The sequence below is a fragment of the Alexandromys fortis genome, unplaced genomic scaffold (assembly GCF_014885135.2).
Source record: "Alexandromys fortis isolate MF-2015 unplaced genomic scaffold, M_Fortis_MF-2015_v1.1 scaffold_100_1_3062724, whole genome shotgun sequence".
In the NCBI taxonomy this organism is placed as follows: domain Eukaryota; kingdom Metazoa; phylum Chordata; class Mammalia; order Rodentia; family Cricetidae; genus Alexandromys; species Alexandromys fortis.
In genome coordinates this window covers 1,670,498-1,694,019 of record NW_026067992.1, presented here as the reverse complement: position 1 = coordinate 1,694,019, position 23,522 = coordinate 1,670,498, and the positions used below count along the sequence as shown (strand labels likewise).

Sequence of the window (23,522 nt, the reverse complement as noted above, 5' to 3'; positions counted from 1 at the left end):
ATTACTGTTAAGGGGATAACCAATGACTTTCTAATTTAGCTTGAGACTCATCCCAAATCTGTTCAAAAGCCCATAGTGAGGAGGTCATAGGCCCTTGGTGTGAACCTATTACTGCTGTTTTGTTAAAGGGATGTGTGATAACTGTCTTCTAAATATTTATGTTTATACCCACAGATCAATGCTAGTCCCAGCTTTATTGAGTGGTTTCTTTCATGCACTGAGCACAGTTAATGAGTTTCATAACTGGTCAAAATATTGAAAATAAGTGACCATTGAGGACTCTGCCTTTCAAACAGTTACACTAATCCAATCTGTGCTTCCTTAGTCTGAATATGAACATCACTATAAATAACAACATAAATAATGGCAGGAATATAAAAACAGACAACTGCAGCAGGATCTACACTGCAGCCATGGGAGAATACAGGGAAATGTTCACCATGTCCCTGTCCTCCATGTACTTACTGCTGCGTTTCAAATCCTAGGATACTAATCAGTTCTCATTATTATTAGGGAATCCTGGCATGCCCTGGCAGGTCTGCCTATGGGATCACAGTGAAGGAGCTGCTTAATAATTTATAGTGACTTCTCGAAGGAAGAACTGGGATGACATCTCCTAGTTAGTCCCCCAGCGATTCACAGAACAGATGTGACATGTGTGAGACCAATCAAGGACTACACAGAAGCTCAGAATTTGAAGGTTCCAATGGACCAAGGTTGTGTCCAACTATTCAGCCAGAGGATTGGGCATCCAAAGATATATTCTTTTGGGTTAGAAGAGGTACAATGATTCATTTATATGCTAATTAAGAATGTCAGGTTTGCTTAAGTAATCACTGATTATTTTTAAAAAAAATAGATTTTGTCTTATTTTAATTTTTCAATGAACTTGAGAACTTATTATTAATAAGTACAGTAATCAGTTTGAAAGTAAAAGCATCAAAGTACAATTATAGCTGTTCTTTATTATTTTGATGTAATTGGGCATGTGCAAAATTACGTTCATGAAAACAAAGGCAAAGTAATCCAAATCAACATACTGGGATAGCACCTATCATAAGTGAACCGCTATACGGAGACACTGGAATTCATATTGCATTTTATTTAACAATTGCGTAGACCACAGAGACTGTTGTATAATAAAGGAGGGTGTTCTTTTGCTTCTGTTTTTTTTTTTATTATCTATGAAAGCACAGTGTTATACCAGATATCAGATGCTGAACAAGTTACAGGTCGAAAGTGGATGGGAATCATGCCCCAAATATGTCAGCCTTCAGGAAGATGCACAACTTATAATCACATAGCTGTGATAAAATGACAAGTAGAATATGAAGCAGAAGTAAAGGCATACAAAAGTAAAATAAAAACCATTAAACCAAGTCTCCATATGATGTCATACTGAAGAATCTTAAAGTTAACTCTTTAACTTTGAAAATACTTTGAAAGAGATGCTCATTGTTGTAAAATATGAAACATGTGGAAAGGAATGAAAATAAAATAAACCAAAACTTTCATGGATGTCTTAGGAAACACAAACGTTAACAAATTTTGCCACGTATTTCTTGATAGTAATGTTGGAGAGAATCTTACAATGAACTGTAGTTGAGTGGCTCGTGCATGGGGAAAGATTTGAGAACTACATGCATTCAAAACCTTCCCCTGAGACCTAGGAAAAGCAGGACTAAGAAATCTTCTGGGACTGTTCGAGACTCCTTGCACAAACCATAACAATAGCTTTTCAAAATGAGCACCCCCTTTTCATTCCATTCTAGATTTTGAAAGGAAATGAACTATTTCCAGACTTTAGTGTTGAACTAGTTTAATAAAATCAAAAATAGCAAAAACTTTGATCGCTCCACATTAATTCCACTTAAAGTCACTTTCAAACCTTTATTTCACACTTAGGCATTATCTTTTGAATTATTCAGTAAAACCCCATTTTTTGAATATATAATTCCTGTGAAAGTTTCTAAACCAGCAGTATCGGGTGCAAGCTACAATTAGACTAGATGATAGCTCAAAATTCAACCCAGGAACAAATGGGAAGATAATATCATTTCTCATTAAGCCCATCATCCAGAGTGTCTGGGCTGTCAAAAGAATTTCTTTTATTTAAATATCATGCTCTAAAGTTCTCGTTTTGAAATTTAAACTTACTCTAAATGAAGAAGGGGCCCCATGATAATCCAGGTATCTCAAGGCAGAACTTGCCGAAAGCTGATTCACATCTTCCGACACGCTAATTCATGAAAGGCTCTCCAATCTATCGAGTTCTGTTTTCCCAAATTAGACCACATCGGAAGCAGCTGCTTTGACTGAAAACTAATGGGAACTATGAAAAAGGGGAGATGAGGAAAAGTCCTGTTATCTGTTATGTCATGCATTTCTGAGTCTGGGGAATTGCTAGGATATGCAGCCACAGTTTCTGCACCGCCTGCTTATGTGTTTGTGTGTTTTTCTGGCCATGTTTTCTGCTTTATTGAAATTCTTCTCATCCTTCCCTGGCCTAGATCAAATGCCACCCTGGCAGTGTAGGGGCTATAGTTAAATACCCAAGAGAAAAGAAAAAGATTGGCTGAGACAAAAGGTCAGGGAATCCTAGTCAGTTTAAAGGCACTGTAAAGAGCCAGGAATCTTTGCCACCATTTTTATAGGAAAATAATATGATATCAAATAGGTTTTTCTTTAAATTATGATCAGATAGTTGAGAGAGGAGACACACCAGTTCAAGACTTCATATACTCCACGTCATAACAAGCCCCTCAAGAATGGCGAGGAAGATGAGAAAACAGGAGAAGCCGGTCACAGGGTAGTTCTAAAGTTTAGCTTTTTGAGACGTCCCCACATTGATTTCCATAGCAGCTGCACCAGTCTGCAATCCCACAAATGATAAACAAGGATCCCCTTTCCCCAAATCCTCTCTGGCATTTGTTGTCCCCTGTGTTCTTGATCTTCACCCTCCTGACTGGGATAAGATGAAATCTCAAAGAAGTTTGAATCTGCATTTCCCGAATTGCTAAATATATTGAATACTTTTAAAGACATTTCATAGACATTTTAATATTTCCTTTTGAGAACTCTCTGTTCAGATTCACAGCCCATTTTTATGTTTTTGTAACTCTTGATTTTTGAGTTCTTAGTATATTCTAGATGCAGTCCTCTATCAGATGTGTAGCTGCTGCAGATTCTCTCCCACTCTATGGGCTTCCTCATCACTCAATTGATTATTCCCATTGCTGTGGAGAAGTTTCTTGGTTTTAGGAGCCCCCATTTGTGAACTAATGATCTGTGGTCCTCAGCGAATGGAGTCCTATTCAGAAACCCCTTCCCTGCCCCTGTATTTTATGGGGAACAACATGCATTTTCTTCTAATCGGTTCAGCATTTTGGGTTTCTTGATAGGAGGGAATCCATGCCTTGCATTGTAAATCTAGCCAGGCACTCCTGACTGGGAAGATGGGGACACAAGAAGAAAGCCCACTAAGGCCACTTTTCCAAACCATTATAATTCCCATCTAAGTACCCATCCATACATCCCCAGCTCAGCAGAGCTCCCATCCCTCATTAAAGAAGCTTCTTATTGTAGCATAGGGGAGACCATCACAGAAACCCACAACTGGTGAAATACGGAAAGCAATTGACTAGTAGAGGGTGCATTCCAACTGGTGTATCTACAACCTAACCAATATACCTAAACCTCAGGAAATATCACAGAAGAGTGGGGAGAAAGATTATCAATCAGAGGACCAGGATTTCTTCTGTGAAACAGTATCTTGTATATATGACTGAGAGATGCACCCATTCAATCTTAATACTATGATCATCTAATAAGGACCTATGCAATGACAACATGAGCTGACACTCCATCCTGGGTGGAGGAAATCTCACTGAAATCCATAGATAAAGAGCTATAGGCTGCCAAGAAAGAGAGAATCTTTTCAAGGAACAGGCTCCCCTAATGGTTATCGAACCCCAAAATTGTCATCCCTAGACATATAGGAGCAACACTAAGTGGCCCCAGTAGATGGTGATGGTGGTAGTGATGGTGTGTGTGTGTGTGTGTGTGTGAGAGAGAGAGAGAGAGAGAGAGAGAGAGAGAGAGAGAGAGAAATGATTGATAAATAGATAGAAAGATAGATAGACAGATAGAATCTCAATTAAAAAGTCATAAATCTGAAAGGGAGGCAGGGGAGAAGGGAGGAGCTGGATGGAAGGAGAAAAGCAGGTAGAAATGATGTAAATAGAGTACTTGTGTATGTAATTCTCAGAAAAATATAAAATGAAGTTTAACAATATTGAGCCAAGGATGTCAACTGCGTGACATAGCAACTTTACTTGAATCAATCTACTATCCCTTGTAGTTCCTGGAAAGTCCTAAATTAGTGCCTGGTGAATGAATATGAGTAAACACTGATGAGACAAGACCCGTGAATGTAAGTGGGGAAAGAAAAGACAGGGATCAGGGAAACAAGAACTTTCAACTTGGCAGACAGAAGAGGTTGGTGACAGAAACTGGCATGTTTGCTAGTGTCACTCATTAAGTGACAGTAAGAAAACACAAAGCAGATTGGGACCTGGAGAGAGATCATAATTTCAAACTGAGGTAAACTCTATTTGAGTGGCTTGTGGGAAAACTATAGAAAGATATTTGAGATATAGTCAGACATGAAAGAGAAACTTAGACATGATGTGAGTCAGAAATAGAAAGCAAGAGAGCCAAGATCAGGGGGGGAACCATAGTTGATAAGAGAGAAAGATGACACACGGAAGCAGAGAATATCTTTGTCAAGACTTACTACTCAGCAACATTAATATTCAAAAAGACAACCCGGGTTTTGTGGACCACTGTCGACAAGCTCAAAAACCTCTGAGAAATAACTCACTTGAAAAGAGAAGTACTAGAGAAAATGATTCAAAGAGTAACTTGGAGAAAGAGAGGAACTTCTCTGGGAAGCGGGTCTGTGTGGTGAATAGGGGCTTGCAGAACTCCAAGGAGTTCAAAGAAAGCTGCCATTTGGGAATTAGCAGAACGTGTATCTTTTCATTACATTAATTTGCTGACTGTAAAGTACACTTGTGAACAACACTATACTCAGAACCCTTGAAAAACTGAACACAGCAAGGCCTTCAAGCACATAGCTCCCACGCTGTGAATCCTACCTGGGAATATGCCGGAATCAATTCAGATGAGGTCTAGACCAACTGGAGACCTAATTTAGAAAGCCTGCGAAAACCTCTTATGAAAATCCAAAGAGTTAGGCTAACATTAAAAAATAATAAAATCCCTACTGTGAAATTATAAAGTTCTCGTCTCAAACCACATTCTCAGCAGCAGTTCTGAGGACAGCTAACCAAATATTACTATGCAGAGGAATAAAGTGATCTCCTAAAGGATCAAATACTAAATTCTAATGCCAACTGAAGATATTTTGGGCCAGACCAAGCATAGGTTACTGTATTTTATTCTAAGAAACACTCTCTATGATAATATTGATATAATGAGATATTTCTAAACTAGTAAGCTAATCAAGGTCAATATATTTCCTATATACAATGCAATCTCAAGCAACTTCAACCCAAATTTAAGCTAGGTGTTCTAATTCTCAGGCTAGAAAAACAAGGATACAAAGTGTAAATCTCTCTCTCGGTCTTCAAGCTTGTTAATTGTATGTCTCTAGAGTAGGGCAGAGCCACAGGATAGGAAATAAGGAAAAGTTAGACTGGAGGTCATAAGATACAGAATAAAGATAGAGCGTTCTGGGATAAACCACAGTTTTTGTTTTAAGATACCTAAAATCTTGGCATTCAGTGTTGTCCATAGAACATGTAAAAATTTTCATGAGTCTGGAATAGTCTTAATATGTCCTTGAAGGTAAAGTGGTATGATGACAACCCTCAATGTCTTGCTTGCACGTTAACGTTTGGATAAGCAATGGGAGGGGCTGTTTCTTCCACTCTCAGCATTCCTTGGTTGCTTGCAGTTCCTCTAGGGTTGAGGCCCCATGAGATTTTTCCCTTCCATATTAGCATGTCTATTAGTATTGTCTATATTCAGATTTTGTCTAGGCAACTATGTTCTTGAGACTTGGTAGGTATAGCTTCTCAGCCCTGATTTATAAACATACTTTATATGGACTGAAAGGGATATATGTGTGTGCGTGTGTGTGTGTATGTGTGGAGAGTGTGTGTATGTGTATGTTTGTGTGTGTGTGATAATTAAAGAAATGGAGATAACAACATCAACAGAGAGCATGGGAAGGGTTGGAGAAGGGAAATGAAAGGGGAAACTAGTATAACCATATTTTAACTTCAAAAATATTAAAAAGTTTTTAAAAGTTTGAAACTACTAATCTACAGAAAAATTACACATAAAAAGAAATAAACAGCGCTTTTTTTCCCCTGTCCATTCTCACTCCAAAATTTAAGAAGTTTCCAAGAGAATCATTTTATATTAACACTAAAGGCGAGGGAATCAATAGAGTTAACCACAGATGGTATAGTTGGCCATTGGCCAAAATAAGATTCCTCACTCCTAAGTATTGAAACACAAAGCTGTTCCATGGATGATACTAGTAGTGCTCTAGCTCAAAGTTTCCTTAAGAAACAAAAACAAAACAAAAACTCTTGTCTTCTGCGTGGATTCCTTATCAGTACTGGGGTAGATTATAGATAAACAATAGATATTTGTCAAATAGCTGAGAATGTAAATGAATGAAAAGAGGAATCACAGAGCTGCACATTTTGAAGCGATCACACGTCCTCTAAAGTCAGCTATATCCCTAAGACTACAATCACATTAATGGCGCATTGTCTTGCTTTGAGTTGCACCATGTGTGGGGGAAAAATTGATCAGGAAAGTTACCTCCAATTTCTGAAAGTCGAGCAGCACTGATGAAGATGTTGCTGAGAACCGTTGAGTGTCCTCTCTTCCAGAACTACCTGTATATATCTAGTTTTATTAGGCATATGTCATTTTCAAGAAAATTTATTCAACAAATTCATTTCCTGCGACACCCATGTGTTAAGCAATGTGTATGGATTGTCTTTTACTACAAAACAGGCAAATAGTCATGTTCCATTGATGGGTGCCATGATTTTATCAGTCAACCAACTAGCGGTATGATAAAGTCCTATGTACACCCTAGCATCCACACAGGAATCATACAAATTATTTCTCCAAATATCCCTTATATTTGATACATACTATGTAGCAGCCTCAACCTCATAATATTGTAATAGTGTCTTCTAAAACAAGTAGAGTCCTGCTTAAGGAATAGCTAAAATGGACTTGTGCAGAATTCAAGTTCAGAACATTGGCTAAACTTATTTTCTGGAAATGTAAGATAGCATGGTCAGTGACTAGAAAAAAAGAAAGGAAAAGTTTAAATACCAGTAACACTTCCAGGAACAGATGATAAAAACTAAATATCACTGTAAGCAGTATTTCAATTAAAATCTTCAATTCTACATCCTCTAGCAGAGAGGCACAATCAATTTTCATAAACCATATAAAATATTAGGAGTTATGAAACTCAGAGCATGCCAGCCTTGATATATAATAAATGTTCTTTCTGTCACTTAACTAGTGATAAAAAAATGTGCCTCAAGGGAGATCCCAAGGCCTGAGATATCTTGAGGTTTGATAATTTAGGAATGAATTTTCTCTCCAGCACTGTTCCATTTCATGTGGTATCCTGTACTTTGCCATGTTTCTAATGTCCAGTTTAAATCCATCTAAAATATGATATTCCTTGAATGGACGAGACTGTTCAACAGGTAAGGTACTTAACACCACGCATGATGACGTGTGTTATCCCCAGATGATAAAAGGCAAGAATGGCTGACTCCCACAAGTTGTCCTCTGACCTTGGTACACACATAGCCCGCACCCCCCCCCACACACACAAATAATACACATGATATCATACACTGACTTAGTCAGAAATTCTTTTACTTCATTTCATCAGTGGCTCCATTCCTGTCAGCTTCATTGTTAGCATCTCATTGAGTTTCCACTGGTAAATAAATCAACGTGTTTTCCAGTAAAAGAACAGTAACAACAAATGCCCCCACAGTTTATTGTTTTTAATCACTCCAGCTTTGAGGTCCAAGCATGTCTCTCTTGAATAGTTAGTGAAATTCTACAAAGTAAAATCACAAGAGAAAATTTTCAAAAAATTGATTATTGCATGATCAATTATATTAATGTAGTTAAGGAAAATACAGGTAAGAAAGGAATTAAACATATTTGCCAATTTTTTCTTTCCATTTAGTATGCACAGAAGCTCTTACAAAACTTTAAGTAAAGTCTATTGTAAAACTATTTTCTTAAAACTAATATAGAGACATCTTAGAATCCTCCATGAGTATTCTGCTTAGCCAAGAGTTGTCTCATAGAGTCTCAACTGAGGGATTCCTTGGACCATATTATACTGTGGGGATATATTTGAGGCATTTTTTTCTTGATTGGTAATTGCTGTAGAAAGGCCCAGTTGACTGTGAGTGGTACCATCGCTAGGCAGGGGTTCCTGAGCTGTATAATAAAGCTAAATAAATAGAAACTAGGGACCAAGTGAGTAAGCACATTCCTCCACGGTTTCTGCATCAGTTCTTGCTTCCAGGTTCCCACTGTGCCTTCCCTCATGGATGAGCTACAAAAAGCCAGTTGAAATGAACCCTCCCCTACTAAAATTGGTGTCAGCTGGTGTTTTCACACAGCAACAGAAAGGGTATTCGTAGCAGAAGTATGCATCAAGAATGATAGAGCTGAATCTCAGAATCCCCTTTACTCTAACTGAGAAAACTGAATGAGCTGTGGAAGACAAAGGACAAGGTCAATGGGGCTCGTTTTTGCTGCAGTGAGTTAAGACTGAATTAAAACCTTCCATTCAGATGTCTACAGGCAATAAAATAAACACAGAAGATGGTGGCGTATCAACAGCTTTTGAAAAAGGAACTAGACAAGAAGAAAGCCAGCAGAGGAATAAAGTGTTGATAGAAGGCAACTTTTTAATTAGAACCAATCAATATTTTATTCCCCCACCACTTACAACCTCCCCCAGTAAAGTGAGACCAAAGTGAATATATTTCCTGAGGAGTATTTAACACCAAAATGACTTGCTGGTCTCAAATGTAAATGTAAGGACCAGACAGGACTAAATTTGAAATCAATAACAAAGGCTATTCCTCATTAACCCAACATTAAGAAACCAAAATTGGTCAAAAGAAAAATGGGTCCTTTTCTGAACTGCTTACAACAGTAATCTCTCAGTTCCAAGTCAAACACATAAGACAATGTAACAAGGTTCCTTCTGCATCCATGCAAATGCTACCTCCTCCCTAAGAAGTTACAATGCTTGAGAAAAAGGAAGTCTGTAATACAACCAAGCAAAGTATGAATGATGTGAGTAGCCATTAGAATTAAGTTGGGGAAGAAGGGAGGCCATAGGGTTCTACACATTTACTTAATAGCTACATACCAAATGAAAGTGTATCAATGATATTTTGCTATTTTAATATTAAGAAAAATTAGGCTAAAACAGTGATTTCCTGTCTTGCCCAAGATTTTCCAGTTTATGGCGCACTGTCCTTAAAATTTAACTAGTACTGAGTCTATGAGCACACTAGTCATTAATAGAAAACTGTGTTTGGATGAGGTATTTTTGACCACCACTAAGGAGAGAGTTTGGTATGACAGAGTTCTTACCATCCAGGAACTCACACTCCAGAGGTAAAGGCAGCACTTACACCATAATTACTAGATAAGACAGAATGAACCGCACATAACGGGTACAAAGCCTGGGCAGGAAGTGATTCATGCCACCTGGGAGGAACTCGGGAGATCTGGCAGGAGAGATGGGAGTTGCGCAGAGCTGGAAATAATGGCAGCGCTGCAGCTGGGTGGATAAAGGCAAGAGAAAGGTGTCTGGGTAAATGCAGGATGGGTACAGAGGTTAAACGTACCCCTTCAGAGAAAAACAAACAACGAGAAACGGAAAGACTGAAACAGATGGATGAAAAAATGTTCTACGACAGTGAAGAAGATTGCAATTGACTAAAGAGGTTTGTGGTGAAGGTGGAGAAAGACTTGGTAATGCATGCTGGTGAAGTTGTATGTTCAGCTATGCGTGTATTTTTAAATTTAATTCCATTTTACATTCTAACCACTTTCCCCCCCAAACACCCTTGCCTCCCCACCCAGCCCACCTCCCATCCACTCCTCCCAAGGAGTAAAGGCTCTCATGAGGAGTCAACAAAGCCTGGCACATTAAGTTGGGGCAGGACCAAGGCCCTCTCCCCTTCATTAAGGCTGAACATGGCATGCCACCACAAGGAATGAACTCCAATAAGCGAGTTGATGGAACAAGATGCAGACATCCACAACTACATATGCATTTTTAAAGGACAGACTGTGACTATGTATTAGATAATTACTTTTGATATACAGGCATTCAAGAAGAAACTTTCTGAAAGAACACAGTGAACGTACAACTTAGAATGCAGTAATATATATCTGACTAGAGTTCTATTACCTTTCTCGTAAGGACTTTCCAATTAGTTCTATAGGCTCATTCCCAAATAAATGACACACCAAAATTCAGCAAATGTCTGGAAACTGACTTGATTATCACTATTCAAGTACAGTTCTCTCTAACAACTGCATATATTTCAGTATCAGCATTAAGCAAAAGCCCCAGAGACAGGTGTGGTATTGCAAGGAGGCACAGAATTTAGGGGAAGCCCAATCCTTTCTTCATCTTTTTAAAATTTGTATTTTCTAATTTACCCATGACCCTCTCGTGAATGGGTTGACTGCAATTAGTTACTATTTTTCTCAATTTAGAGGAACAAAACCTTTAAATCCTAGACACAGCTAGGTATACATCCCAAGACATGGGTCACAAACAGGCATCCACAAGGATACATTGTATATATCAAGGCCTGAGGCAAAATGTCTAACTAAAGTTTCATTTCCCAAAACAGAATTTCAGACACCCGCCTGGAATACAATAATGGACCAACGTGTGTACAGTTGCTGCTCTCCAAGCCTCACAGGTATACATCAGCTCAAGCAAAATCAGATACAAGTTGCAGGATTTGTGGGCAGCTAGAAACACACACACACACGTGCACACACATGCGCGCACGCACACACACACATACACGTGCACACACACGCCTCCCAATTCCTTTTCTGAGCAAAAGCTACAGAAGACCAAGTCCCCAGAACCATGTAAGAAAAGACAGAGGAAGCCAGGAAGTGAATGATTGGAAACTCTCTCTCTTTACAGAAGGAAAATCAGTCTCTAATCTCTCAGAGAAATGCCCTGTGTATATAGGACTACCGACATTACTTCCTTTCCTAGAACTAGAAGATTCAGAGCGATCACTCACATACCATTTCCCCCTTCTTCATGACGGCACTTTGGTTACAAAAATCCAGCCCAGTTTTCTTGAACAACAGAACATGATGGGAGCAATTCTATTTCTGTCCATAGGAGACTTGGGTTTTCTTAGAACTTGAGGTTCTCTTTACTTCTCAACATTCTTTTTTTATTCAGACATAGAAAAACTTTCTTACACCTCCCTGGAGTGATTTTTGGTCCTTTTTAAAAAAAAAAAAAAAAAAAAACTAACACCACTGAATCGATATTCTGTGGGTAGAACAGGTAGAGTTCTTTGCCTTAAATGGAGTCAACTTCTCTTCTCACCAGGCGATTTGTATACACACCTGAGTTGGGGTACTTACATTTGTCCCTCACTTCTCCATTTTGCAAATTTATTCTGACCTGAGGCCACTGTAAGATTATCTGGTTCATCATCAGAATCCCCTAAATTAAAATACAATACATAAATGACAAACGCAATAAAATTAAAATCTTTTCTGGAAATTTTCATCTGCTCTTTTTCTCTTTATAACAACTTACATAAGATCCCAGGTTTTCTCTAGTGAATCTCATCTGTGCTTCATTTCAATCCCATTTGACCTTAGCTTATAAAACATAGCAAACACTGTAGCACATTGGGTTTTATTTCAAATCCTCAATGAGACAGAATAGCCCCCAAAGTGAGGTAAAAACAAACAAAGACTGATATTTTAGACAAAGATATCTTTGCTAGCAAATCACAAGTAATTAAAGCAAGGGACACACAAAACAGCACCCTAACCAAACAAGGGTGTCCTTCCTAATAAGCAGGGAATTGATTCATGGTTTATGGCTCCAGTCACGTGTAGTTTTTCTCCTATGGAGAAAAGAGTCAGAGCAAATGGCCTTCCAATCAAACAGATCTTTAGCTATGCTTCTTGTTTTCAAAGAAGAAAACCAAAGTTTATTTCAAGCTCTAACATCACAGAATGGACACGAGATTATGAAAAACAAACCTAAATTAAATCTAGAATCTAACCATTACTGCAAAGTTAGAGACCCTGACTTGGAGGGCCTCACTGTCCTAATGTGGAGAGTAGAGACACTAACTGAAGGCCCATTCTTTGCTGAGCAGGCTGTTGAGACATCTCAGTGGTTCAGAAAGCAGTTTCTGTTCATACAAAAGATGGGGCTTGATCCCAAGCTCCCACACGATGACTCAAAACTGCCTATAACTCTAGTTTCAGAGGATCCAAGTAGTCTTCTGGCCTCTGTGGGCTTCTACACATATGTGGTACCCTTTACATACACTTAATCCACACAATACACTTAAAATTAAAAAAAGCTAAGAACTGTACATAAACTCCAACTAAGAGGCATTAATCTACCTGTGGCTAGAAGGAGGGCATCTGAGGGATGCAAATACTACACACTGATCAAAGGCAAATAACAGACAAATAAGTAGCCTTTGCAAAGAATATCTGTTCAATGTTGACTCTGTCCAGACAAATAAGCTTAGTCTAGACTCACTTATGTAACTCTATATTCTAAATTGTTAGTGAAAACTGTAACTTACAAGCATTTTGGAAAGCACTCTAATGTCTAGCTTCACAGGAGGCAGCTTAATCCCCAAACCCTTTGGGCTCAGTTTCTTGTTGAGTATTGTTGTAGGTGAAAGTATATTGAGATAAGCTGGTCTTACTCCAAAACATGGTTGTAAAAGTGGGGGGGGGGTCATGTAATTGTATTTATCAAATAGTCCCTGAGAAAATCCAATCAGAGACAAGAAAAAAAAAAGAGGGGGGTGGTTTTCAAACAATGGGATTTCTATAAGAATTTTGCTCTTGTAGACTGGGAGACTTTTCAAGACAACCCTAACAACCCTTCACACTACTCTCAGATTTCAAGGCCTTGGGGTCCAGCCATGGCCTTGCCATGCTTCCTCTGTCACCCTCTCCTGGAGCTGCCACTGTTCTAGTTTTCTTTGGGGCTTCCCAAGAAACAAAGAAACGTTGCCCTCCTCTGCCTTGAACGTCTCAGCCTTCCACCCTTTTCTGTCTGTCTCATCTTTTAGAACTCAGCTTAGACAATACTCCAGGAGAGAGGTATGATGTAAGGAAAAACTAGATAGAATATCTCCATTTCACAGTCAGCAAACTGGGGCTCAAAGAGATTAATAAGCACACTTAATGTTCTTAAAAATAACACCCAGAATTCATACTGACATCGCAGTCTACAGTTCATTTGTCTAATGGTTCTGCTATGAGTTAAATGGTTACCTAAACAAAGAAAGAAGATTTAAAAAGCTAAGAGAATAATCATGCAAGGCTATGATGAATTCACTAATAGCCACATGACTCTGGAAAACATCTGAGAAACTTTTAAAGAGAGTGTTTATGTTTACACTCAAGAAAGTCTGCCCACTGGGCCCAAGTCTCCCAGTGGATCCTCTGGAGTCGCTGTCTCTGAGGCTCCTGACATACAAAGGGAATCCCAGCCAGGAACCTGGCCCAGAGCAAGATAGCCTTGGGATGCCTCCTTGGTACAGAAGATCCCCATCAGCTTTTCCACTTCACTCTTCTTCCTTGGGGACTTTAGACCACACACAGGGCACAGAGCAGAAAAAACAGGCAATCATTCTCTACTCTTCTTGATCTCTGACTGAGCTGTCTTTCCAGAATACTTTTCCAACTTCCGCAAAGCAATTAAGTTATTTAGAACCAGAACCTCTTAGCTCTGTGGGGTAGCAGACAAAAACAATGGGGCCTAGTGACTTAGCCTCTTTCTGATTACAGTAGCTAGAACCAGTCTCACCAGCACACTGAGTATGGTGTTCTCAGTTTTCTATGATTGGGGGGCAGGGGGCTGGATTCACTAATGCATTGCTAAAAAGACTGAAAAAGAACGTTTGGAGAAACTGTAAATCCCAAAGTTATTTATAAAATGTTTGCAATAGTGTCAGGCACGGTGGCACACCTCTTTAATCCTGGCACTAGAAAAACAGAGTCAGTAAGATATCTATGAGTTCAAGGACAGTCAGAGCTACATAATAAGACCCCGTCTTAAGAAAACAAAAACAAACAAAAAACGGTTTATTATATCTGGCTATTTTAAAGACATTTGACAACAACGGTTCCTTCTCTCCTGGGCTCTCAGGTGGTGACTTTGGAGGCTAAACCCCATAGACACAGTGCTTCTTTCTCTAGAGAAGGAAAGTTCCATAGATCCACAGGTAAGTCATTAGCTAACGTCAAAAGTTACCAAAGATGGCTATCTGTCTAAGAAGGCTGTGCTGGGAGGCCTCATACAGTCTGCAATAATCCCAGAGACACACCAATAGCAAGCACCCGGTAAAATGAAGCTCTGGAGGAACAGATTCAGACCATTACAGAAATATCAACACACACACACACACACACACACACACACACACACACACACCTGTTCACTAGGAATAGAACCAAACAGCACGGTGCTCCCAAACCTGGGAGGATTTCTAACAATCCAGATTTATGAGACAAAAATCCTTGTTTCTAAAGGTCTAAAAATATTCCTAGTGCTTTCTCAACTACAGAGACTGCCTCATTTCCTGCAAACTGTTTTCCTAATTCTGTTCAAGAATATCAACTTCATTAGAACGTTAAAGATTGAGTCCTGTGTAGGGACTTGATGAAAGGAAGCCAGACACCACAGTAGCTACTGTTCTACGATGTCCTTACAGTGGGGATAGCAGTTGCTGGTGAGAATGTCCTGCCATGTAGAAATGGGATTTTAAAAAACAGTAAACATCACTTTAAACAGAAAGACATCAGATAAAATGAAAATGTGGCTTACTAAGTTAGCGGCTGGGTAGCAGTATTTCTTTAACAAACATCAAACCAAATATCATCTAATTAGACTGATTTTGCATTTCAGACATAGCCTTTTAAAAGGAAAATGCAATAAAGGTATTTGCTGTAAATGTAAAATCGCATGTGTCAGACTATTTGTACTCTAATTTGTAAAAGTCTACTTTCCGTTCCATAGACCCCAGGAGTAAGCATTCTTTCGCCCCTTGGGTACATATTCTTAAAGATTTTCTTTTTTCGTGAGGCTTTCTTCCTTTGCATGGAAGGATATTTTTAGACGTTTTGGCAAGTTTGATAGTAACATGTTGAATGAGTGTGCTGCTACATGCTATTTTAAACATCTGCCAAAGGAAGCTGGAAGAACACTGAAGTATTGTAAACAACTATAATTTTATGGGAGGAAGAAAAGGGCTCAGAAAAATAAGAAAGAAAATCAACGAAATGTGGTAAAATTGCAAACACTTCTCTGATCTAATTTATTACAGATGTAATCTTACTACGTCGTTTATAAAAGGGAAATGGTGTAGAAAACCGAGGGCTTTAATTAGGGAAAGTGTTCTTTGTGGTTTAGGGGAGGGATTTTTTTCCCTTGTTGGTGTTTTTGTTTAATAGTTTAAGGGAAGGGACTCAATTACACAGGGAAGCAATAACGAAAGCAAAATGTACAGATTGGACTTAAAAATCACACCGAATTTAGATTTATCTAGTTATTCCTTACTTTCCAGAGAGAACACCATTTGCAAAATGATAGCAACCCTGGACCACTCCCAAGCACCTTGTCCGCTCTGACAAACAGCAGCAATTCCACCTTGTCTTGATAGGGCCTTCTACCGGTGTCTATTGAGTCAGGAGGAAAATACCTGAGACTGACTGCGCCTCTTGAAAAGAAAACAAAAGCCAGACATAATAACCCACGTCTGGGGGGCGGACGAAAAAACCAAGCGCAGGGAATTCGGCAGTGCCCACATTTCAGCCACTACTGCCGCAAGTTTGGCTCATCCAGGCACTTCACACCAAAGCAATGTCTCGGATAATGACCATCGTACTTCTCTACCAGGAGGTGAGAGAACAGAAATGTTCGGAGGGCTTTTTCATGGTCCAGTAGACTCAGACAGCACGGCAGTTCAGGGTCTCCAACATTTCATTTTTCAAAGAACTACAACCCACACAGTGAACAAGTTGTTAACAAGACCTGCGCTGGTTTCAGGCTTTCACTGTCTCTTCTACTTCAGTGATTCATGCTGGCTAGAGGTGACGGGAGTCTCAAAACTATAATTGCCATTGTTGGCCTTTACAAGAGTGACCTCTACACTGTGCATTCTGATTGTGGAATAATATGGATAATCCTACTACTGCTACCAATATCTATCAGTCAAAAAAAATTATTCCCATCAATTGCCAGCAGACACCTACCTCTCCTGCTAATTTATACTGCTAATAGAGCAAACCAAAATAAATGAAGTGGAGTTACTTCCAGTCTCAATTTTGTCATGCTTTAGGTGTGTGATATCAGATTGAAAAAATTGCCATGGCCCTTGTATTTCTCATCTCTTCAAATCAGGATTCTGGTGCGCAATCCCAGAGTACACCAGCATGTGATGCCCCCAGGGACCATGCTCTCAAAACACAGTCGCACTCGAAGGCCCTGTGAGGCTCTGCCTTGCCAGTTTCCATGTCTTCAGTCTGCATTTCTGGGCGCTTAAAAACAGAGCCATTGTACCATGATGAGTTCTAGGTTTGCGATGTGTTTGTATGGTTTTGGCTTTTTTTTTTTTCCAAACTAGAACTTGGTGAGTTTAGAAAGAAACAGGGAGATGTTCACTGTGTCTGCTCTGAAATCTGAACCACAACCATGCCCTTGCCCATTGAACACCTAGCTTAGGCTCGGTGCCTGAGCTGAACTCTCCTAAAAGTCTGGTCCCTGGAATGTGTGTCTCAGTGCTAGAAGATCACGGTGGAAACTCCTTCCTAAGGCAAGTTTTTCCCCTTCATTACTTTCGCGTGTAGGACCCAGTTTGCCATTCAGAAGGACTTGGCTTGGAGCATGAACAGTTTTGAACGAGAACTCAAATATTAGGTGACCACACCATCAAAGCACTTACAAAATGGAAAACAGTTCCCCTCTGTTGGTGCTGAGTGGCTTCCACTGGATCCACTGAAGGAGCCTCTGCGGAAGTGTGGTGTGGAAGGGGCCAGTTCAACAAACAGTTTCATCCCACAGTATGTGAATCATGGTCACCGACATAAAATTAACACATTAATTATTTGGCTTTGTTAGTAGCAATAATAGCACAACTTCCCCCAAAAGCTTTTCCACACCCACACCTCTGTTTCTGCAGAGTTAAGTAGGTTTTGCAACAACCCAAAGCCTTTGGTGTACGAATTCACTCCTTGTGTCCTTTTGCTAAGGAATGCCTTAGCAATTGCTACAGTCTTTCTGCTAGGTTGTCATGTGACCCTATAGCTAAAGCAAGTCAGTCACCAAGATCCTCAAGATGAACACTGAGCATGTAAACAAGAGAAGCAGATTAAATGAGCTCCAAAGCAAATAGTAAGCCCAGAAAATCCCATGTTTTCTAATAAGGCACTAAGGAGAGAACCTCAGGAAACAGTATACAATCCTTTCCCCCAACACACAAAGCCATGTTAACTGTTCATCTACAAATCAACATCTGCAAACTGAGTTTATCGCATCCATTCACAGTTAAGAGCAACTTATTACGTCTATTAGCTTGTTAGCTGAGAAGGTCAAGTAGCATCGCCTCATAAACACCACACAAGTATCCCAACCACAGTGCGACCTCCACTCCAGAGTCAGCGTATGTGAGTCACACTGGGTCTAGAGCCTTCAAGTCCCTTGCAGATTCCTTAAGCCCCGAGAGGAAGGTTCCAAAGGATTTATACTGCCCTTTAAAATGCAATGTTCAATATGTAGAGATAATTCTGCTTTTCTCTTTAGTCTCCACTTCATCAAAGGCACAGGCCACATTAATAGGATGTAAAACGGAAAGACTTTGGTAGCTGCTGAGATGGGACCATCAACGGTTTTGTTTACTCTTGAAATCTGCCGCTTTGCGGCCATCAGAGAGTATGAAAATGAGACACAAATGGGGTGAGGAATGTCAGGGAAAGTCGATGAAAGCTAAAGAGAAGCACCCACCCTCCCAAAGCTCACTCTCAACATCTTAACTTATTCTGAGCCTCACATTGTATCTAACTTACACACTTCATTTGTGGAACTCAAGAGAGTGCTGGAGTCAGAATTGCTAACAGGATAAGGTAGTCAACTCAACAACAGCCAGGAGCCCTGTTCACCCCATCCTTCCTTCAGCTAGGAGCACTGAGGGTGCTGCAGACTAGAACTGTCTCCATGGCCACACCCTAAGGCTTGAGGAAAGCACCAACTGGGGATGTGCTTTTGATCTCTCAAGGCATAACACTGTCCTGGCTTATGGTGGGACTCGTCCTCATGACAGTGAAGGTATTCAGTTTTCCTTCGGTAAATAGAGGCATATGAGGGACCGTTTGGACCTGCGTTAGCTTCAGAAAGGCTGTGCCATAGAAATGTCTAAGAAATCAACTTTTCTTTTACACTCTCTGGAGCCAAACTGCAGATATCACGTCATAAAAGCGACTCCAAAGTGTTAGTGTGCAGAGACTGGTAATGGGACAGAAAGTTCATAATAAGAGCCCGTGATAACTATCAACTGGTTGGGAAGAAGTCCTATTAGAAAGGAGCACATGAACTCGTGAGAAGATGGAAAATTGGTAAACTGTGATGGTTTAAAAGGTAAAATAGCATGAGCTTGTTGAAGACAGAGAAAATCGAGATAATACTAAGTTCATCTGGTATCCAGTATAATTTCTAATCCTCTGCCATGTGTGGTTATGAGGAATACAAAGAACTTTATTCATCTTAGAGTTCTCCATAGATAGAAGGATGGACGGATGGACGGATGGATGGATGGACAGAACAATAGGTGACAAGTAAAGAAATAAATGAGTTAAGAACACACCAGTCACTGCCCTCCAGGACATTTCAAGATTTCGGAACCTAGGAGTATCTATACAAGTGGCCCTCATACTAGTCAAACTGTGGACTTATGAAAGCAGAAAGTGTTTTCCCGAATAAGAGACAAGCGATTAACTGACACAGGGTTGGTGAAAGAGGATGGACCAGCATGGAAGAAAGGAATTCTCATTCCCTTCCACGAGCAATTCCCAGGAGCTTTTAAGAAAGGGGATGGGAGGATGTCGGGCTTTGGGGAGCCCACTGTTGCAGCTGCTACTGACCTGGTCTCCGCCTCACCGGCCTCTTGCGGCCGCTGCAGAAGCGCACTTTGCTGAACACCCCGAGGACGTGCCTCTCACACAGGGAGCGTCCGTCTTTGCTGGGGCTGGAGCGGCGCTTGGAGGCTGACACCCGGTCGCTGTTGGACTCCCTCGCCTGCCGCTTCTGCCGGATCAAGGAGCTGGCTATCGCTGCAGCCATAGCTGCTCAGCGCGGGCCCGACGCCCCGGGCTCCACAGAGCCCTCGGGTTCCTGCTCTGCTGGGACGAGGAAAGGACCTCGAGGGCCTGGAGGGATGGGGCAGGCGCAGGGAGGCAGTGCTAATATTTGAGGAGGTTGCAGTACCGAAAACCTGGAGCCCACAAGGTTAGTCAGAGTCTGGGCAGTGGCAACAAAACGTGTGAAAATCCAGATGTAAACTTCCCCAACCACTGACGGAGGGGGCGGGGCGGTCCCAGGCCTTCTAGCGAAGTAGACGTTTGTACCCCAAACTTGCACCCTCAAGGCGATCCTCGTCCAAAGGGCAGTGAGGAGTTTGGTCACACTGCGTTCAGGGTACCAAGTGGAGAATGGGAAAAGATGTCCAAAATAACAAGACGTGCCCCGGTTGGAGAGGCGCAAGCGTTGTAAGGTGTCCAAAGTATTCCTACACATACATACATAGAAAACCCGTTTACAAGGCAGAGTCTGGACCGAGGCGAGAAGCGTGCCCCTGGCTTTAAAAAAACAATAAAGAAAAGAACATACTAAAAAGTGAATAAAACGTTCCTTTAGAAAATGAGCCACCAACCGCGACAGAGAAGAGAGGAAGGCAGCAATTCAACTCCCTGTGGCCCGCGGTTCTGGCGATTAGGAGGTCCGTCCCGGCTGGGTGAGATCTACGGAAGGCATCGCACGGGCTGCTGTTCTCCAGGGGCCGGCCGGCCTCCCCACTTCTGGAATTCCAAGAGGGAGGCAAGAAGTGGGAGCGGTTAGCTAGACTCAGGGTTGGGGCGCGGGGCGGGGGCAGCTGTTTCCAGCTGCGGTGAGTGCGCCTCTCCTCCAGCAGCACTGCAAAGAAAGCGGGAGACGAGGGAGGGGGAGGACTAGCAGGAGGGAGGGAGATCCTCGAGGGCCAAGCACCCTGGGGATCCGCGGGGTCCCGAGAGCGGGAGCTCTCGCTCTCTCTGCCTGCGTTCCGGCACGAGACGGGCACAGTTGGTGATTATTTAGGGAATCCTAAATCTGGAATGACTCAGTAGTTTACAGAAGCCCCTCCAAAGGCAGAGCTGCCGAAGGTGTCCTCCTCAGCTCGGCGCCCACACGCCTTTCACCGGAGCTCCCCGCCACCGTGCGCCCGGGCCGCCGCACCGAGCCGGTCTCTGCACAGACTGCGAGCGAGCCGGGCAGCAAGGGACGGGCGCCCTGGCGGGCTCGTGATCAGGTCATCGCCACGCCGCCCGGACCCCAGGCTCGGACGCCCCAGCTGTCGGCTGCTCCCGGCCGCAGCTCAGATAGGGGTTACCCGGCCGATGCTGGGCCGCTCGTTCGGTCCCGCGCTGTCCATCCCGGCCGTGGAAGGAAGTGACCGCGCGCTGCGAGCCCCCGCGCGTCCGCTCGGGTGGGGCGGGGGCTGGTTGAGGGCGACGTCGGCTCGCGGCGGCTGCGGCTCCGGGTCGCAGCTGCCCACCATGGTCTGGCGCCCAGGCGCACGCAGGGTCCCTAGGCCACCCTGGGCGACGGCGGGAGGCGGCCGCGCACGCCACCTGGGCTCCCCCGGCCAGGCGCGGATTCAGGGGCCAGGGAAGGGAGGCAGGTGAAGACGGCCACCAACTCGCCCAACTTGCTGCGCCGGGGACGGCTGGGAGCCGCGGGAGCGCGGGGCGCCCCCCGCCGCCTTCCCTGGACCGGGAGGGGGCGCTCAGGGCGGAGTCCCATTCATTGGCAGAGGTTCCTGGGCGCCGCCGCGGGCTTTCGCCGTCCGAGCGCTAGCTCCGCAGGAAACTCCCGGCAGAGGCGACAGCCGCCGAGACGGCGGGTGGGACTAGGAGCCTGAGTTGCCCAGGCTCCTGGAGAGCCGGAAAGCCTCCTAGTGGGACTGAGTTGGGGGCTGGGCTGGCGGAGCACTGGAAAGCGTGGCGCTTAGGTCCTGCTCCCTTTCCTCGCGCCCTCTGCTCCCAGACTCTCTCCTTCCCCCCCCCCCACCGTTCTCCCCCCTCTCTGTCTTCTGTCTCTCCCCTTTTCTCCTCTCTACGCAATCCTACGTGATTGAGGTTTGGATGAGAAATTCTCAGAGGCTGAGTGAGGGAACTGCAGCTTGGGTCTGCTGTGTCCGGTCCCTCCCCCTCAAAGAGAAAAACAACATCCACCAGCTCATTGAAGGACCCTGAATGGCCAAAGACGGGATGGTGCAGGGAGCAGGGAGATGCAATCTATCCTCTCTCTAGTGACCAAAAATATATAGCATTTTGCAGGAAGGAAGGAAGTGAACACTGGAGAAAGTAGCAATGACCTCCTGCTCACGTATGTTGCCCCTACCACCCCGGGCGCGCGCACCCCCGCCACATTTTGGAACAGCAAACTGTTTCCATCTCTTTGGAACCCAGATTTCTTGTTTCTGTCGGGAAAGCTACAAAGCAGATTCAGTGCCTAGAAAGGTCTTAGTAGGCAACCTGCCTCGAGGGTGAATAAAGGTGGGATGCTAGACTGATGTGAACAAGGGCAGTGAACAACAGCACTGGAGTGCACGCTTGTCTCCAGAAATGCTTGCCCTGCTCCTGGTAGGGAGCATCAACGGAAACACAGCATTGGAGATTCTGGAAACCTGTGTTCACCCTTGGTTCAGGCTGTGGTCTGTCTGGAAGAGCCCCTTAGTCATGTTTGCATTTTCTCTCCAACTGGTCTTCAAATAGCACCACTCTCTCTTTATTCAGTGGCTGATCTGCAAACGGAGACTGAAGTTTTCTCAGAGGTTGGGGAAAAATACCAGCCCTGCACCCTGCTGAAAATGGACCCAAACTCAGAGGGACCCAGGGGTTGTCTAAATATAAGCACAAATCTGCTGGACTACCTGAGATTCACTTGGGCGATGAGAAGGGCTGAGGTGTGAATCTGACAGCCCAACCAGGTGTCTGGCCTTCCTGACTACTGGGTGGGCTAAGCAAAGACTGGGGTGACAGTTGAGAGGAGTGCTAAGGAGGGACGGTGTGGGAGGAGGGGGAGCATGAAACCATTGCAGCAGCCCAGTTTGGCTGGCTGCGGATGATAGATTCATTCCTGGAATTTGAACAACACCAATCAAGATAGGTGAAAAGGATGCGCACTCCAAAGTACATCTGACAAGACAGAGGGATTGCTTGAAATCAACTGGCAACACAGCCAATTAGGAAAATGTTCAATGTCCACAAATAAAATTATTATTTTCTTTCCTTGGCTACAGGAAGGCTTGCCTCATTTTTTTTTTTCAGCAAGGCAGGCACAGATAGTACTGGCTGGCTTTGGGGAGGACCCCGTCTTTGGCAAATCAACACCCCAACAGCAAGAGGTCATCTAAGGGGAATCTCAAGAGTGAACAAGAAGGCAGAGACTATACGGAAGAACTAAGGAAATCAGCTCAACTTGGTCCCTTTCATTCTCACAATGAAGATAATAGTCCCCATCTACCTCACAGAACAGAATGTGCATATGTAAGCATTTTGACAACAGAGAAATGCCGACTGAATGACAAGAGTTGATGGTGGTGTTTTGAATGCCTCTGATTCACCTGAGATGTTTGCTATAAAGATGCAAATTCCTAAGGAGGGGCTCTGAGAATATGAAACAGAAATCTCTATGATTGGAACATATACTTTGGAATTCTTAAAAGCTTCTCCACGCCTCAAAATATAGCTGTGTACCGTATACATGCAATACATACAGATAATATTGGAAGAATACAGCAAGACTCTCAAAATTAGTAACATTCCTCCCAAACTGCAGTCCTCCGCCCCTCTTTTTCTTCAAGCAGGACTAAAAAAAGACATGTCTTCTCAAATCTTTA

At 42.7% G+C, this 23,522-nt stretch overlaps 1 protein-coding gene across 3 annotated transcripts in view; it reads right to left on the bottom strand.

Moving 5' to 3' along the window:
* Positions 1-23,522, bottom strand: part of Fgf12 (fibroblast growth factor 12) — a 532,109-nt gene that overhangs the window by 232,887 nt on the left and 275,700 nt on the right. The window contains exon 1 of one of the 3 annotated variants that reach the window (XM_050159953.1): positions 19,507-19,707. The exons of the other annotated variants lie outside the window; for them this stretch is intronic. Within the exon in view, the coding sequence (XP_050015910.1) occupies positions 19,507-19,705 (199 nt within the window). The 5' untranslated portion in view covers positions 19,706-19,707. Of the gene's footprint in view, positions 1-19,506; positions 19,708-23,522 lie in introns of those variants that run through there. 3 annotated transcript variants of the gene reach the window in all.